The sequence below is a fragment of the Lycium barbarum genome, chromosome 5 (genome assembly GCF_019175385.1).
Source record: "Lycium barbarum isolate Lr01 chromosome 5, ASM1917538v2, whole genome shotgun sequence".
NCBI classification, from domain to species: Eukaryota; Viridiplantae; Streptophyta; class Magnoliopsida; order Solanales; family Solanaceae; genus Lycium; species Lycium barbarum.
Genome location: NC_083341.1, coordinates 28,250,425 through 28,269,128, shown reverse-complemented (window position 1 = coordinate 28,269,128; position 18,704 = coordinate 28,250,425). Strand labels below are relative to the sequence as shown.

The window sequence follows — 18,704 nt, the reverse complement described above, 5'->3', positions numbered from 1 at the left end:
GATGCAGAAGGGTAGAGTTATAGCCTATATTTCCTACCAGTTGAGATCTATGAGAAGAATTACCCTACCCATGATTAGAAGCTGCTGGCCGTGATCTTTGCTTTGAAGATTTAGCGGCATTACTTGTACGGTGTCCATTCTGAGGTTTTCATCAATCACCATAGCCTTCAGCATCTGTTTACCCAAAGAGATCTTAATTCTAGGAAGCGCTGATGGATGGAGCTCCGGAAGAACTATGACATCTCTATTATTTATCATCCAGGGAAAGCCAATGTGGTTGCTGATGCCTTTAGTTGCAAAGTAGTAAGTATAGGGAGTTTAGCTCATTTGATTGTTTTCGAGCGTCCGTTGGCCATGGAGGTTCAGACTCTGGCCAACAGTTTCATTCATCTTGATATTTCATCCCCAAGCAGAGTTTTGGCTTGCGTAGAGGCGAGATCATCCTTATTAGATCAGATCAGGACTCATCAGTTTAAGGATGCTCAGTTGAGCCAGATTTGAGATAGGGTTCTGAAGGGTGAGGCCAAGGAGGCCATGAGTGATCATGAGGACACTTTGAGGATTAATGGGTGTGTGTGCATTCCTTATATTGATTATTTGATTCAGTTGATCTTGTGTAAGGCCCATAGTTCTCGATATTTCATTTATCCGAGGGCGACTAAGATGTATCGTGATTTGAGGTAGCACTATTGGTGGCGTTGGATGAAGCGGGATATAGCTGATTTCATGACTAAGTCTGGTAATTGTCAGCAAGTTAAGCATGAGCACCAGCGACCCGGTGGTGTACTTCAGAGGATGCCCATTCCTGAGTGGAAGTGGGAGAGGTTTGCCATGGATTTCGTTGTAGGTCTTCAAAGACCCCTAGTAAGTTTAACTCGATTTGGGTGATAGTTGATCAGTTGACTAAGTCCGCTCATTTCATTCCAGTTTAGATTTCCTATACCGCAGAGAAGTTAGCCAAGCTGTACATTCGTTATATTATGAGATTGCATGGGGTTCCTATTTCTATCATATCTGATCGGGGTACTATCTTCACCTACCATTTCTGGAGAGCTTTTCATAAACAGTTGGGTACCCGATTGGACCTTGGTACAACTTTTCACCCCCAGACCGATGGGCAATCCGAGCGAACTATTCAGGTGCTCGAGGATATATTGAGAGCTTGTGTTATTAATTTTGATGGTCATTGGGATCAGCACTTTCCGTTGGCAGAATTTACATACAACAACAGTTATCACTCGAGTATCGACATGGCGCCTTTTGAAGCTTTGGATGGTAGGATATGTACATCTCCAGTTGGTTGGTTTGATGCATTTGAGGTTCGACTTTAGGGTATGAATTTGTTGAGAGAGTCTCTTGAGAGAGTGAGAGTTATTCAGGCCATGCTTTTGGCAGCTCAGAGTCAACAAAAGATGTATACGGATCGGAAAGTCCGAGATTTAGAGTTTGCTGTTGGTGACCAGGTTCTATTGAAGATCTCACCCATGAAGGGTGTTATGAGGTTTAGGAAGAGAGGCAAGTTGAGTCTGAGGTATATTGGGCCACTTGAGATTCTTGACCGTATGGGCAATGTTGCTTATGAGTCGGCCTTGCTGCCAAGCTTGGCAAGAGTTCATCCAGTTTTCCATGTGTCTATATTGAAGAAGTACCATGCCGATGGTACTTATATTAATCATTGGGATTCGATATTTCTTGATGAGAATTTGACCTATGAGGAGGAGCCTATTGCGATTTTGGATAGGCAGGTTCGGAAGTTGAGGTCCAAGAAGATTGCTTCTGTGAAGGTTCAATGGAAGCATCGTCCTATTGAGGAGGCCAGTTGGGAGACTGAGTCCAATATGCATAGCAGATATCCTCAGTTGTTCATTGATTCAGGTATTTCCCTGTTCCTTTCCCTTCGTCGCTCGAGGACGAGCGATGGTTTAATTGACATCTAATGTAACGACCCGCTAAGTTGTTATAGTCTTTTTGGCACTTTTGACCTTTCCCCGAGCTTGTTAGCTCACTTTTGACCCGAGGGGACCGTTGATACGCTTCCCGAGGTGTTTAGATTTGATTTGGGTGACTTTTTGGGAAAAATTGGCTTTAAACGAAAAAGAGTTGACTCAAAGTTAACTTGTGGGTAAACGGACCTTTCTTAGAAATTTGTCGATTTCGAGAGGTCTGAATGGTCATTTATAACTTATGGACATATCTGGCTCAGTTCCTAATGCACTCGGGTGCATTTTGGGACTTGGGGTGGGAAGTTGGAATTGAGGCACTAGGGGTTGACTCTGTCAATGAAGAGAGAATTTTGAGGCCACGAGTGCTTTCGTAGCCTGTTTTTATGTGTGTGTGTGTATATGGTTTGTGAGCAGATGGCCTCGGGTATTAGTCGGGATTTCGGATTGAGATTGTGATTATTTTGGGGAAAATCTGGTGTTGGTGCCTGCTATAGCGGCACGCATACCGCCTTAGCGGTACCGCCATAGTGGTGGGATGGGCCGCCACAGCGGCCAAGTGAATTTGAGGGCTGTCTGTCGAGACGGGACCGCTGCCACAGAAGCGGTATCGCTGGTATTTCATTAATTATGTATTAAAAGCCCTAAGTCCCTTATTCTTTATTATTTCGACTTTAGAGTTCTTGGGAGCTTTTCGAGGATATTCTTAGGGGTGATTCTTGGTGGTAAGTTCTTCTAATCCCTTTACTATTCCGTTTTCCTTAATCACCTTAGAATTCCTTTAGCTTGATAGTTCATTAGGTGATTGAAGGTTAAAAGTGGGTTCAAAGAGTTATTCTTTCTAGGCTTCTAAATCATGATTTGTTGGTTGAGTTAGCTTCTTTAAGCGTTGAATTGATGATTAGAATCCTTTATTTCATAATTTCTTCCTAATTAGTTGTTAATTGATGGAATTGGAAGTCAGGGTTTATACCCAAATTTAGGGGTTTTGCCTAGATTTCGAATTTGAGTAAATTATTAATTCTTCTAGCTGGTAAAGTTGCTGCCATGTGACCAGGAGGTCATGGGTTCGAGCCGTGAAAATAACCTCTTGTAGAAATGCAAGGTAAGGCTGTGTACAATAGACCCTTGTGGTCCGGCCCTTCCTCGGACCCCGGGCATAGCGGGAGCTTAGTGCACCGGGCTGGCCTTTTATTGATTCTTCTAGCTTGATATTGATGGGAATAGATCACCTAGAGCTTAATTTCATGTTGGAACCTTTAGATTCCTAATCTCACCATTCTAGTTCATAAAACTCATTCCATAGGTTAGGGATTTGGGTATTGAGTAGAAGTAAGGTTCGTTTGATGTTCTTCTTGATTCTAATTTCTTCATTCGAATGTACCTAGACTTTCTTATCTCTAGGCTCAAAGGAAAGGGAAGTCTAAGGAGGGATTGTTGGTGATATTGTTGTTCGGCCTTCCAGGTAGGTTACAATTTGCACTATGGTGAAGTTGGGTTGGATATTGTCCTAGGTAGGGCCCAGTTGTGTGGTTGAGGTTAGTCACCCCGTTGTGTTGTGACTTATCTTGCTGTATTGTTGTTGGCTTGATGCCACATGTAGATAGTAGATATTGTAGACTATATTGGAGACTATTGATATATCTTGACCATGATATTGTCGTATCTTTCTTTTCGACGTTTGATATGAGGATAGTGTTCTATTATGGCTTATTATGTAGCCTTTTCATGATACTGTTGGTGTGCCCATGCGTGGTACTTGTGATATAGATTTGATTATTGGCATTGAACTCATATATTGCACGCATTATTATCCTTCATGATATACTGTTGATACATTAATGATACTTGAGGAAACATTATTATGAGCTGGGCTCAGTTGGATGAGAGTGACGTGAGGACCGATGTCCGATGGTTATCTCGAAATCGAGGATGTGTGTAGCCATTACCAAGGTTGTTGCCGGAATCGTGAGGTAGCGGTTATTGAGGTTGTTGCCAGAATCACTAGGTATATGGACTTCACGTGTCCCCCATGGTTTGTGCTACCGAGATGTGATGTTCCATCATCGGAGTGCATGTGCACACTGCATATGCATTGCATTCACATTTCATACATTATTGCATTGCATTGCACTATGGCTTCTATTGTGATATTCTTATAATGTATTTGTGATATACGGATTTAGACTGAGTATTTGAGACTTGGCATATTTGGGTTTAGATGCTAAATATAGGTGATGACATGTACTTGGATTCTAGCTAGTGTTTGACTTATACCTTGTTGATTTACCTGTTTATCTTACTTTATTGCCTTTATATGTGTTAGTTGAACTTAGTCGGCCTATGATACCTACCAGTACTTGTTGTTAGTATTGACCTGCACTTGCTGCATTTTTTTTATGAATGCAGAGTTCCAGGTAGGATCGACATCTGTTTCTCATGGCTGATAGAAGTTCGAGAGTTACTGCTTAGAGTCTTACAGCGTGAGCACGGCGACGCCCGCCGCATTGGAGATTCTTCCTTTATTTATGTCTTACTTGATATTCCGAGACATATTCAGACTATTGACGTATTTTATTACCTTCAGACTTGTAGTATCTAGTTAGAGGCTCTTGTATTGTTAGTCCAGACTCTGGGTGGATTTGATGTATTTCCTTACTTCCGTATATTACTATATCAGCATCATAAGACTTACGTGGTTTTGATCTCTTCCGCCTGTTTATTTGTTTATTCATGATTTTACGATTTTTGGGATAAGAGTTCTCCTATCGAGGTGGTAAAGGTCGGTGCCTGCGCGACTTAGCTAAATTGGGGTGTGAAAACTGTCTTGGCATGACAGTCCAGAATTGCATGATAAAGAGCTAACAAACTCATTGTTACACCTCGGAAAATTTTCCGTGAGCATACATTAAATAGACCAACGAAGAGTATGAGTGTACGATGTTCTACTAAGAAGGGAATGACTACCCTTGAGTTTTGAAAACACGAAGGTTGCAGATTTGCATTTCGGCCCAGTGGTCGTAAAATAGAATACAACCCGTAAAGTGATTTACGGACCGTAAAGTGCCATCGTGTGCCAACTATCAAAACTTCAACTTTCTATCAAATGTTGAAATGGTAAAATACGACTCAGAATACGGACTGTAAATTGAAATACGGCCCGTAAACTGTGACTGTAAACCACCATGACCTACAGCAAACCTTTTTGTTTCTGAAATGCTTAAATACGGTCATGAAGGACGGACCGTAAACCAGAATACGGCCCGTAAACTGGGTTTACGGCCACTGTACACCCCGACTACTGTTCACAAAAATCAGATTTTTAAGTTAAGTATAAGGGACCCCAAACTCATTTTATTTCATTTCTCATCTTCACAATTCAAGAACTCTCTAGAATACTCCAAAACACCTCATCCACAAGAATTCAAGAGAATCAAAGGAAAATCAAGATCAACAACACCAAATTCATGAAATCAAGAGTGTGAAGCCTATCAAAGTTCATCTACACCAAGAAATATCAAAGGAAGTGAATTAGGGTTTTTGGCATAAAAGAGTGTTGTTGCTCAAGGCCTGTTCCAACACTACCCAAGGTAAGTTTGATGACCTTCTCATAATGATTGAAGCATTAATACATTGAAACACATGAATTATAGAAGAGTGTAGTAAATGGGTCATAAAATGTGAATGGTGCCATAGTTGAATGATAGTTGGATTGCATTATGAATGTTGATGACTGGGGAGTATAATTATGCTATAAATGACATGTAGACCATGAAGTAGGTGTGATGTATGAGAAAATGTGATGATGAGCTAAAGCCCATAAATGTGGAGAAATTGGAGAAAAATGGTGGAATGTGGTAAATGTAGATAAATGATGATTGTTGAATACAATATTGTGAACGTTGTTGTGAGCGTTTGGGAGTTAATATAGAATATGGGAAAAGTAGTATAAACAAAGGAAGTGCCGCCCAATTTTCCCTAGAAATAGTAGCGCATTCTTATAGTCGGTTTACTAACGTAAGTGTGAATTCTCTTTTGAAGGTAGAAACACGATATCGAAGGAGAACAAGCGAACGATAGCTTAGTTAAACGTCAAAGGTATGTGAGGCTAGTCCCTTCCTTCTAATGGCATGAATCTCATAGCATAATTTTTCCTCGTCTTCATGGGTTCCTATATTCCGGAAAGCTAAAATCCTATATCTATGAATAGTGACATAAGATAAGAAATATGATATGATGATATTTATTGCTCACACTCACCTTATATGTTAGTTCCTTCAAGGTGAGGCAGGATGTCAATACTTGCTCCATAATGGAATCGGGGGACCACGACCTTACGTCACCCCGATAAAGTAAAGTTGTTCATAAGCCTTATGCATGTATTATGATAAGTATGTTACGATAAGCATATTATGATGAGCATGTATGTTGATGATATATCACCGCGCCTAGTTGACCGGGCAGTCACCGCTGAGGCGGGAAGCTATACGATACACCATAGCCAAATGGCATGGGCAGACACCACTAGTGGCGGCATGAGATGATACCCCGGACGCGGGAGGCCTGGACGCAGGCTAATGCTATTATTATCACACCGATCCGATATAGACGGGCAGCTTATACATTATTACACCGTACCTATATGGGCGGGAAGCTTATATACATATATTTATGCACGCATATCCTGATGATGACTATGAGTAAGCCAGCATGCATTATTTCTTTTACACTTGTCAGCCAGATACATTCATTCCATATTAATGCTTCTTGTATGTCGTTGCCTTATTTCCTTGTTTATTCCTCTCATACTCAGTACAATATTCGTACTGACGTCTGTTTTCTTTGGACGTTGTGATCATGCCCACAGGTAGACAGGGAGGAGAGCTCGACCCAGACCCGCAGTAGCTGTCAGCTGATTGAAAGCACTCTTTTTTTCGGAGGTGCTTATGACGATTCTTTTGTGTACATTTGTGTATAGTGAAAGAAAGCAAGGAAAGAGGGCTAGATCCGTGGGAGCAGGCACTGGTTATAGAGGGGGATCAAGGCAGACGTATTCTGGTTACTCAGGCCAGTCGGTGATGAGTGCACCTCCCCGATTCGCAGGTAGGAGATTTGATCGCTCCTTCTGTTTAGGACAGGGCCAGAGTTCGAGGGCCTCGGATTCCCAGTTCTGGGAAGATTATAGTCAGAGGATACCCCCAGTACCGCGATGTAGCCAGTGCGGTAGATTGCACTCCGGACAGAGTCGCCAGGGTTCGGACGCTTGCTATACTTGCGGCCAAGTTGGGCACATGATGAGAGATTGCCCGTCGATGAGTGGTAGAGTTGGAGTTCAGCCCACAGGTTCGGCAGCTGGTTCTTCCTCAGCACGCCCGGCAGGACAGATTCCCCAGATGTCAATAGGCCGAGGTAGAGGTAGAGGGGCAGCATCTACTTCAGGTGCCACTCAGCCCCGTGTATATGCTTTAGCCGGACGACAGGATCTTGAGTCCTCCCCGGATGTGGTTACAGGTACATTGTCTATATTCTCCCGTGATGTGTATTCATTAATAGATCCGGGTTCCACGTTCTCTTATATTACTCCATATGTTGCTGGTTGTATTGGGGTGAAACCTGAGCCAATTAAACCTTTTGAGGTACTCACTCCGGTTGGTGATCCCGTGATAGCAAGGCAAGTGTACAAAAATTGTGTCATTGTGATATGTGATCGTCAGACCAAAGCTGATTTGATTGTGCTGAAGATGATAGATTTCGATGTAATCATGGGTATGGATTGGTTGGCCTCGTGTTATGCAAATGTTGATTGCCACACAAAAGTGGTTCGATTCCAATTCCCGGGAGAGCCCGTGCTTGAATGGAAGGGTAATGCAGCATCTCCGAAGGGTAGGTTTATTTTCTACCTTAAAGCGAGGAAGATGATAGCCAGGGGCTATATTTATCATTTAGTTCGGGTTCATGACACTGAGGCAAACCCGCCAACTTTCCAATCAGTTTCGGTCGTGAATGAATTCCCAGATGTATTTCCTGATGAGCTTCCATGTCTCCCTCTAGAAAGAGAAATAGATTTTGCTATTGAGGTGTTGCCGGACACCAAGCCTATTTCTATTCCTCCTTATTGAATGGCTCCGGCGAAATTGAAGGAGCTAAAGGCGCAGTTGAAAGACTTGCTTGAAAAGGAGTTTATTAGGCCCAGTTCATCACCGTGGGGAGCACCGGTCTTGTTTGTAAGAAAGAAACACGGATCTCTACGAATATTTATTGACTACAGGCAATTGAAGTGAAGGAGCGATAATATGAAGACTCCCAATTGTTCCATTACAGAGACCTATCTTATAAAAAGGAGAAGGCTCCATTTGAAGTTTCTATTGACGGAATTCTTAGGTACCGAGGCAGATTATGTGTGCCGAATGTAGCAGAATTGCGCTGACAAATTCTTGAAGAAGCACATTGTTCTCGGTATTCTATTCATCCAGGTGCAACAAAAATGTATTATGATCTCAAGATGATGTATTAGTGGGATGGCATGAAGAGAGATATATCCGAATTTGTAGCACAGTGTCCAAATTGCCAACAAGTAAAAGTTGAACATCAAAAGCCAGGAGGCTTATTGCAAGCGATAGAAATCCCTCTTTGGAAGTGGGAAGTGATCAACATGGATTTTATTGTAGAATTACCCGGTTCTCGAGGAAAGTATGATTCGATATGGGTGATTGTGGACAGGCTCACAAAATCAGCCCATTTTCTTCCAGTTAGAACCACGTACTCAGCAGAAGACTATGCGAAGTTGTACCTCAAGGAAATTGTGCGACTCCATAGTATACCATTATCTATTATAACGGATAGAGGAGCACAATTTACAGCCAAGTTTGGGAAGTCCTTCCAAGAAGGTCTAGGCACTCAAGTGAAGCTTAGCACGACATTTCATCCGTAGACTGACGGACAGGCCGAGCGTACTATTCAGACCTTGGAAGATATGCTACGAGCATGTGTGCTGGATTTTGGTGGTAGTTGGGATGAACATTTACCCCTTATTGAATTCGCATACAACAACAGCTACCATTCCGGTATTCAAATGGCTCCGTATGAAGCTTTGTATGGAAGAAAGTGTAGATCTCCGATTGGTTGTTTCGAAACCGGAGAAGTGCAACTAATAGGCCCCAAATTAATTCAACAAGCAGTAGAAAAGGTTAAGGTGATCCGCGATCGACTGTTGACAGCCCAAAGTCGCCAAAAGTCTTATGCAGATAACCGCCGACGAAACTTGGAATTTCAGGTAAATGATTGGGTATTTTTGAAAGTATCGCCAATGAAAGGGGTGATGAGATTTGGTAAGAAAGGGAAACTAAGCCCTAGATACATTGGACCTTACAGAGTTATCTGCAAGGTGGGTCATGTAGCCCATGAATTGGACTTGCCTTCGGAGCTTGAATTAGTCCATCTAGTTTTCCACGTTTCAATGCTCCACAAGTGTATTGGAGATCCCACAAAGATTGTTCCGATAGATGATGTGCAAGTAACAGAAAAACTAACCTATGAAGAAGTGACTATTGCTATTCTCGACAGGCAAGTGCGAAAAATCCGAAACAAAGAGGTGGTTTCAGTTAAAGTCTTGTGGCGAAACAATAACCGAGAAGAAATGACTTGGGAAGCAGAAGAGAGTATGAAGTCTAAGTATCCGCACTTATTTCGACCCCCAGAGGAGATTCAAGATGAAACACCAACAATATGAGGTACATATGCTTATGTTTCATGCTTTGGGTCATGTATGGCCATAGATATGTCCATGTTGTGATGTAGCCCTGTAAGGCGATGATATTATGGGTTATTGTAACTGGTTGGTAGTGCCAAATTACAGGGGAAACTCTGGCAAAATTTTAGTAGAATCCCGAGTATTTTAACATTCGAGGACGAATGTTCCAAAAGGGGGGGAGAATGTTACACCTCGGAAAATTTTTCGTGAGCATACAATGAATAGACCAACGAAGAGTATGAGTGTACGATGTTCTACTAAGAAGGGAATGACTACCCATGAGTTTTGAAAACGTGAAGGTTGCAGATTTGCATTTCGGCCCAGTGGTCGTAAAACAGAATACGACCCCGTAAAGTGATTTACGGACCGTAAAGTGCCATCGTCTTCCAACTATCAAAACTTCAACTTTCTGTCAAATGTTGAAATGGTAAAATACGACTCAGAATACGGACTGTAAATTGAAATACGGCCCGTAAACTGTGACTGTAAACCACCATGACCTACAGCAAACCTTTTTGTTTCTGAAATGCTTAAATACGGTCATGAAGGACGGACCGTAAACCAGAATACGGCCCGTAAACTGGGTTTACGGCCACTGTACACCCCGACTACTGTTCACAAAAATCAGATTTTTAAGTTAAGTATAAGGGACCCCAAACTCATTTTATTTCATTTCTCATCTTCACAATTCAAGAACTCTCTAGAATACTCCAAAACACCTCATCCACAAGAATTCAAGAGAATCAAAGGAAAATCAAGATCAACAACACCAAATTCATGAAATCAAGAGTGTGAAGCCTATCAAAGTTCATCTACACCAAGAAATATCAAAGGAAGTGAATTAGGGTTTTTGGCATAAAAGAGTGTTGTTGCTCAAGGCCTGTTCCAACACTACCCAAGGTAAGTTTGATGACCTTCTCATAATGATTGAAGCATTAATACATTGAAACACATGAATTATAGAAGAGTGTAGTAAATGGGTCATAAAATGTGAATGGTGCCATAGTTGAATGATAGTTGGATTGCATTATGAATGTTGATGACTGGGGAGTATAATTATGCTATAAATGACATGTAGACCATGAAGTAGGTGTGATGTATGAGAAAATGTGATGATGAGCTAAAGCCCATAAATGTGGAGAAATTGGAGAAAAATGGTGGAATGTGGTAAATGTAGATAAATGATGATTGTTGAATACAATATTGTGAACGTTGTTGTGAGCGTTTGGGAGTTAATATAGAATATGGGAAAAGTAGTATAAACAAAGGAAGTGCCGCCCAATTTTCCCTAGAAATAGTAGCGCATTCTTATAGTCGGTTTACTAACGTAAGTGTGAATTCTCTTTTGAAGGTAGAAACACGATATCGAAGGAGAACAAGCGAACGATAGCTTAGTTAAACGTCAAAGGTATGTGAGGCTAGTCCCTTCCTTCTAATGGCATGAATCTCATAGCATAATTTTTCCTCGTCTTCATGGGTTCCTATATTCCGGAAAGCTAAAATCCTATATCTATGAATAGTGACATAAGATAAGAAATATGATATGATGATATTTATTGCTCACACTCACCTTATATGTTAGTTCCTTCAAGGTGAGGCAGGATGTCAATACTTGCTCCATAATGGAATCGGGGGACCACGACCTTACGTCACCCCGATAAAGTAAAGTTGTTCATAAGCCTTATGCATGTATTATGATAAGTATGTTACGATAAGCATATTATGATGAGCATGTATGTTGATGATATAACACCGCGCCTAGTTGACCGGGCAGTCACCGCTGAGGCGGGAAGCTATACGATACACCATAGCCAAATGGCATGGGCAGACACCACTAGTGGCTGCATGAGATGATACCCCGGACGCGGGAGGCCTGGACGCAGGCTAATGCTATTATTATCACACCGATCCGATATAGACGGGCAGCTTATACATTATTACACCGTACCTATATGGGCGGGAAGCTTATATACATATATTTATGCACGCATATCCTGATGATGACTATGAGTAAGCCAGCATGCATTATTTCTTTTACACTTGTCAGCCAGATACATTCATTCCATATTGATGCTTCTTGTATGTCGTTGCCTTATTTCCTTGTTTATTCCTCTCATACTCAGTACAATATTCGTACTGACGTCTGTTTTCTTTGGACGTTGTGATCATGCCCACAGGTAGACAGGGAGGAGAGCTCGACCCAGACCCGGAGTAGCTGTCAGTTGATTGAAAGCACACCTTTGTTCGGAGGTGCTTATGACGATTCTTTTGTGTACATTGGTGTATATGTATTTTTAGGCATGACGGGGTCTTGTCCCGTCCTTATGTTTAGTACTCCAGTAGAGGCTCATAGATGTGTAGTGTGGGTTAGATGGTCTCACGAAATGCTATTATATGTACATATTATTTTGATGGCCGAGGGGCATATGTATATAAAGGTATTTACGTTTCCATATAAAATATGATTTTCCTCAAATTTGAGTATAAAGTTGATAAAAGAGCATTAAATGAGTAAGACGAGTAGTAGAACGAGCGGTGCTTGGTAGCTAGCCCCGGGTACCCGTCGCGGCCCCTAGCTGGGTCGTGACACTTATACCCAGGATGACGTCAAAATCTATCATGTCTAGAATCACTAAATCAACGCAGGTGTCATAGCCCATAAGTGTGATAGTACAAGATTAAAAAACCATATCTGCAATCATAGAGTCTCCAACTTGAGTAGATACATGTAGAGAAATATCTGCAACTGTATCAAGACTTATAGAGAAATATGTAGACACATAAGAAAATGTAGAACTTGGTTCAAACAATACAAAAGCCATCTAGTGACAGACTAAGATGTAGCCTATAATGACTGCATCTCAACCCTCAGCCTCTGTCCTGCCAGGAAAGGCATAACAATGAACCCGTTCGCCAGTAGCCTGTCAACCATTGCGCTCAACCTGCCTTGTCTAAGCTCCACCCCTGTCGGGCTGATGTCCACCTCTACCAGACTGAAATCGTCCTCTGTTAGGCTGGGTGCCACCTCTATTAGCGCTGTGACTGCCACGCCCAGACTGAGTACAGTTACCCCCATAAGATCCTCCCCTTCTACCTGATGCTGGAGCTCTGGGATCCTGAAACTGAGTACTCTGGCCACCTTGCCTAAGTCTGGGACAATTTCGCTTGAAATCACCCATCTCACCACACTCAAAGCATCCGCGGTCTAGCATCAGACGCTGAATAGAAGTTGATGAAGTCGAATAACCATCATAATCTGGAGTTCTAGCCTGCGAACACCCTGGCTGACCGGAATAGTACTGACTAGCCCCAGATGAGCCTCCAACCAAAGCTTGCATGGCTGATTGAACAGGGCTTCCCAAATAGACTTGGGAACTCTGGCCCTTAGAGAAAAAGCCACTAAAACTGCAACCCTTTCAGGCCTTCTTCTCCGCGTACTTGTTATAACCATCCTGCCAAACACCCTTGACGGTCCTAACATGATCCACCATCCTAAAAGGAAGCACCTAATGCCGAAAGCTGAAGAGCTGACAATTGAAAAGTAGTGTTCAACCCTTTCACGAATCTCCTAACCCTCTCCTACTCAGTAGGCACAAGCTGGAGGGCATAGCGAGACAACGAATGGAATCGAGCCTCATAAGCAGCCACAGACAGATTACCTTGCTCAATATTACTGAACTCGTCACGCCTACGGTCCCCCAAAGTACGAGGAACATATTTGTGTAAAAATACCTGGTAAAATTGAGTCCATGTCAACGGGGGCGATCCCGCTAGCCCTTACTCTACAAAATCCCTTCACCATAACTTGGCATCACCCAAGAGCAAGAAGGTAAAAAAATCAACACCATATCTCTCCACTACCCCCATCTTATAAAGCCTCTCATGACAGTCCATGATGAACTCATAACAATCCTCAACCTCAATGCCAATGAACTATGGAGGCTTCATGTTAGTGAACCTCTAAAATAAATTATGCTCATCCCCGATTAACACCGGACCTCCCACTAGTCTAGGAAATACCTCCAGTCCTGGAGCCTCATCAAAACGAGGAGCCACAGCTGCAATATGCTGTAACCTCGGAGCACAAACTCCACCTGGAGCTAGATCACCTACTCTGGCATCCTGAGCACCTAAAACAGCTGTTAACACACCTGCCTCTGTCAACTTATTCAACAGGTTCAACACTCGAACCATAACCTCTGACAAAACTGGAGGAGCTATATTATCTGGCTGAGCTAGTGCTACTGCAAACTCTGCCGCCTCATCTAGCTGTAGGAGCCCCGCCTCTGGCTGGTGCTGCTGCTCCACTTCCTCTACCACGGCCACGGCCCCGGATTGGGCCGCCACCACGAATTGCGGCCCTAGCAACCTACCCTCTACCGCTAACTGCGGCCTCAGCGGCCAGCGCGGGTACCTCATTAGCTGTTGCTGCCGCACGAGCCCTCTCCATATGTGAGAGAACAGAAAGAAAAGTCAGACACCAATTTGAATTATCCAAATACTAATTGGAATCAAGTAGCACAAAAGAAAGAAAGAATTTGAATTTTCCTAATGTCCCATAGCCTCTCAAAGATAAGTATAAACGTCTCCGTACCGATCTGTATGAATCTACTGAACATGTCCTTGTACAATTAAATCGACGAACATAGGGCTCTAATACCAACTTTGCCACGATCCAAGTAGCTGTGAGTGCCACCCACATAAATCCCATAGTGGTCGAACTATCCCCTTAACTAACTATCCAACTGATTACAAATTACTTATCCATTGTCACGACCCAACCCTGTGGGCCATGACTAGTGCCCGAGCTGGACACTCGTATACGTACCTGTTAGATATAGTCAGACTGAACTAGGAACAATATGGAAACTTGCAAAAACTGTAAAGGTTCATAACGTCATATGCATATCAAGACAACCTGTCTCCCGAGGAGTCACAATTAATCAAAACGTAATATGATACGCAAGCCGACAAGGCTTCCATTACAGACGGACATATCCATAGTACATCGTATAGACACAGTTGAACAAAACTTATACACAACACACACATATGTCTACAGACCTCTAAGAGTATCAACAGTGAAATATAAAGGGATAGGGCCCCGTCATACCCCTGGACAAACATATATATATATATATATATATATATATATATATATATATATATATATATATATATATACACACACATCAGAAGGTCTATATATATATATTTTATCTGTACTAGAGCTCGCTTGTAGCCTTATCTCGTCATACTCCTTTCCCTTTCTTTATTTACCCTTTGATTTTCTCATATCCTACTATAGAAATTCTCTATCTCTCTCTCTTTCCACCTATAGGTCGCAACATCATTAGCGCACAACTTTATTGCCAAATCTTAACCTCTAATGTAGTATAGCATTGCTGTCCTTCATAATACCTCTTAAGTTACTCGTTACCATTCTCTTGTCGTACTCTTTATTTTTATAAGCACATACCTTGTAATGTCATATCATTCAAGATCTTTACAAATAATTCTCAGCACTATCTCAAATACTATTCTGAATCCCATCTGTTTATTGCTGGCCCTCAGATCTATCTAACTTGTTTCAGCAAGGGGTCTCTCTTGATGTTTAAGTATCCATATAAAATATATTATAGTATCAATTGTTTCCATCTTACACCTGTATTCCTCTCACTCGCTTCCCCCCTTACGGGTGCACTTATCATCTGTTTATATTCTGCTACATGTCCCCATTCCCAATCTCAAATTCATCTGATCTTCCTCTTTTTTCTTTTTCAATTCACTTGGTATACTGTACCATATCCATATCCTTTCTTTATAATTCATAACTTTGATTATCCACATATGAAATCTTAACAAAATCTCAAAGCGACGAGAACTTTTCTATGTATAGTACAAAATCTCATATGATAATCCGAAATCGAGTAATCCAACCAATGTAGCAACTCATCCAAGGCCACATTCCACTTACTCCAATCAGTAATTAGCTAGTGCTTATAGTCATTTCAAATTCTCAATTAGGTAACACTTATATTCTGATGATAAGTGTCCCAAGCTTTCCTATAACACTATTTTTATCCCAACGGATATCATCTGTTTCTTCTAATAAACTCACAATACGTCAGTTGTTTCGCAAATCCACAATCCTTGTCCTTTAAGGGTTTCACTATTTCCGAGGTGAAGTCACATACACGCAGTACTCCTTTATGCCTCATGCTCTTTCACCCTTGTTGCATACCTAATGCTAACTTCTGACTTACTCAAAATCATATCAAATTCGTTTTAATAGTGGTCTTGTCTTACCACCTTCTCGTCGTACTACACCTTAAGTTTGTAGCTATATATTTCCCTTTTTATCCTATACTCATACTCAATCAATTACGTCTATCTTGAGTGCTTCCTTTAGTATTCCTTTCGTTGCTCCAGTCTATGTCCATCTTTTATTTTGTGTACGAGGAATCTCATGCTACTCCTGTATCCTTCAGAAAACACTACTTCTACATAACCCCTTTTCTTATTCTCCAAACGTATTATGTTCACCCCTGTTCTTGTCATACTAGTCATTTTCTAGCACTCACTCTACCTCGTATCTCATTTTCCTGTAGTTTGGTATTTCAAAGTTCCATCACTTATATTACTCGTGTTCTCGGCTACGTTATAACCTGTTACTACACTCTTATCTCGCTCGCCTTCATTCTCGTTATCACATAATCTTGATTCCAAGCTTTTCCTATAGAAGAACTTTATGAGTCTTTCTTATTCATTATATAGCTCGCCTTTATACTTTAATCACATAGGTCACGTCGCATCCCTTAGTCACTTCCTCGCTAGGCTTTACTCATTTTCATAACAATCCTCATGATATTCACATTACATCATGTTCGTAATCAATCATATAGCGTAACACTTCTTAACCTTATTCACGATTCTTACTATGTTTTAATTGCACTCTGTGGAGTAGGCGTATTTAACCCTTCACCCTTTCCGATCAATCTTATCCTTAATATCTCACAAGCTGTCTCATCAATACCTTCATAATTTGTCATAATTCTTCCTCCTCCGTACTTTTATCTCAATCATACTATCACTCCTTTTAACTGTAAACTCGTTGTAATTTATCCCTACTTATCAGTTCACTCGATACCTCCATAAAATGTTTTGTTAAGATTTGCCATCTTTTTCTAAATCATCCCTTAGTATGACAAGCCCTTCCGAATTTTTCTAGCATTTCATCAACAACTTATGAAACACATGATCCTAGACAGCCCACAAGTTTGAGTTTTCCTTCCACAAATTCCATCTCCAATTAGTTTATTAATAACTAATAAAATATCACCATGAGGCATTCTCCAACCACCACCAGAAGAAAAACTAGAATCCGACAAGCACCACAGGACTTCTAGTGCTTGATTCACACGGTTTACCTCCAGATTTGTTCTTGAGTCGTGAACGAATTATTTAGTTCATAAACTACTTGTTGTATGCTTTGTACCCCTCAAACAAAAGTGAAACTTAATTGTGGACGTTTTTTCTCTTCAACATGAGTCTCTTCTAAGGTAAAATGTGACTGGAAAGTATTCTGGTCCATTCAAATGAATTCCAAACTTTGCTGCTCATATATGCTTCTTTGAAATGAAATTTCCCAACTAACAATGATGCCTCTTACGGATGACGTGGAGGGTATCTCTTAAAGCTTTGTTCCATCATGATAAATTTACCCTATCGATGTCGGCTTTCAAGACATATTATGAACTTATATCTCATTCTTTTCTTTTTTTCTATTTCTGGGAAAATTTTGGCAGAGCTTCCTCTGTACTTCTCACTATCCCAAAACCTGCACGCAGGAAATACCAACAATGCCTCACAGGGCCAACATATATACGTATATATCATATCATGTCATAGCCACAGAGGGCTCTCAATTTCGAGTAAAGTATAAAGATGTCGAAACTTACCTCACATATCACACCTCGAGACGTACCCGATCCTTTAACGATCCGTCCTGTTATACCTTCCTATCTACCTCCCCTTTCATTCTTCAACTTTACATGTCAATCTTACTTCAATATTCTTACCTTATCCGACATGAATCTTTCGCACTGTGGCTTACCTGTGTACTGTGTAGCTTCTAATATCATCAGTCACTTTCTTCTGTCGATGTCGTTCTTCAGCTGAAATCAAAGGTTAGTATAAGGAATTTCATTTCCTATGGCTGGGCTCTATCGCACGATCTAGGATAAGAAGGAAAGATAACATCCTAAATGTCCTGTAGCTTCCTGTTTATAGATGTGGTGTACAAGACACCGATAAACAAGACTCTACTAGACACGGTCAGTAGGCACTCCGAGGATGAACTGCTCTGATACCACTTTTGTCACGACCCAACCCCGTGGGCCATGACTAGTGCCCGAGCTGGGCACTCGTATACGTACCTGTTAGATATAGTCAGACAGAACTAGAAACAATATGGAAACTTGCCAAAGGTTCATAACGTCATATGCATATCAAGACAACCTGTCTCCTGAGAAGTCACAATTAATCAAAACGTAATATGATACGTAAGCCGACAAGGCTGCCACAATATACCAACATGATACGCAAGCCGACAAGGCTGCCATTACAGATGGACATATCCATAGCACATCGTATAGACACAGTTGAACAAAACTTATACACAACCCACACATATGTCTACAGACCTCTAAGAGTATCAACAGTGAAATATAACGGGACAGGGCCCCGTCGTACCCCTAGACAAACATATATATATATACATCAGAAGGTCTGTACTAAAAATCTAGGCTCCGGAACAACGGAGCTCTCCAAGACAGCTGAATGGAAATCCTAAGCTGGGGGATCACAAAATCGAGTGTCTGTACCTGCGGGCATGAAACACAGCCCCCCCCCCCCCCCCCCCCGGAAGAAAGGGGGTCAGTACGGAATATGCACTGAGTATATAAAGCATGAAATACAGTAAAGGGATCATAACTGAAATAGGGGGTACAGAA

General features: G+C 41.5%; 1 protein-coding gene across 1 annotated transcript; it reads right to left on the bottom strand.

Annotated features, from left to right (window-relative positions):
* Positions 1 to 12,641: 12,641 nt before the first annotated feature.
* On the bottom strand, positions 12,642 to 13,028 carry LOC132639364 (uncharacterized). Its single transcript, XM_060355816.1, has one exon. It carries the CDS (start codon positions 13,026 to 13,028, stop codon positions 12,642 to 12,644), a length of 387 nt encoding a protein of 128 aa, XP_060211799.1.
* Positions 13,029 to 18,704: the final 5,676 nt, after the last annotated feature.

Excerpts from the sequence above, each read along its gene's own strand:
- LOC132639364 (XM_060355816.1), bottom strand. The coding sequence starts at position 13,028 with ATGCAAGCTTTGGTTGGAGGCTCATCTGGGGCTAGTCAGTACTATTCC.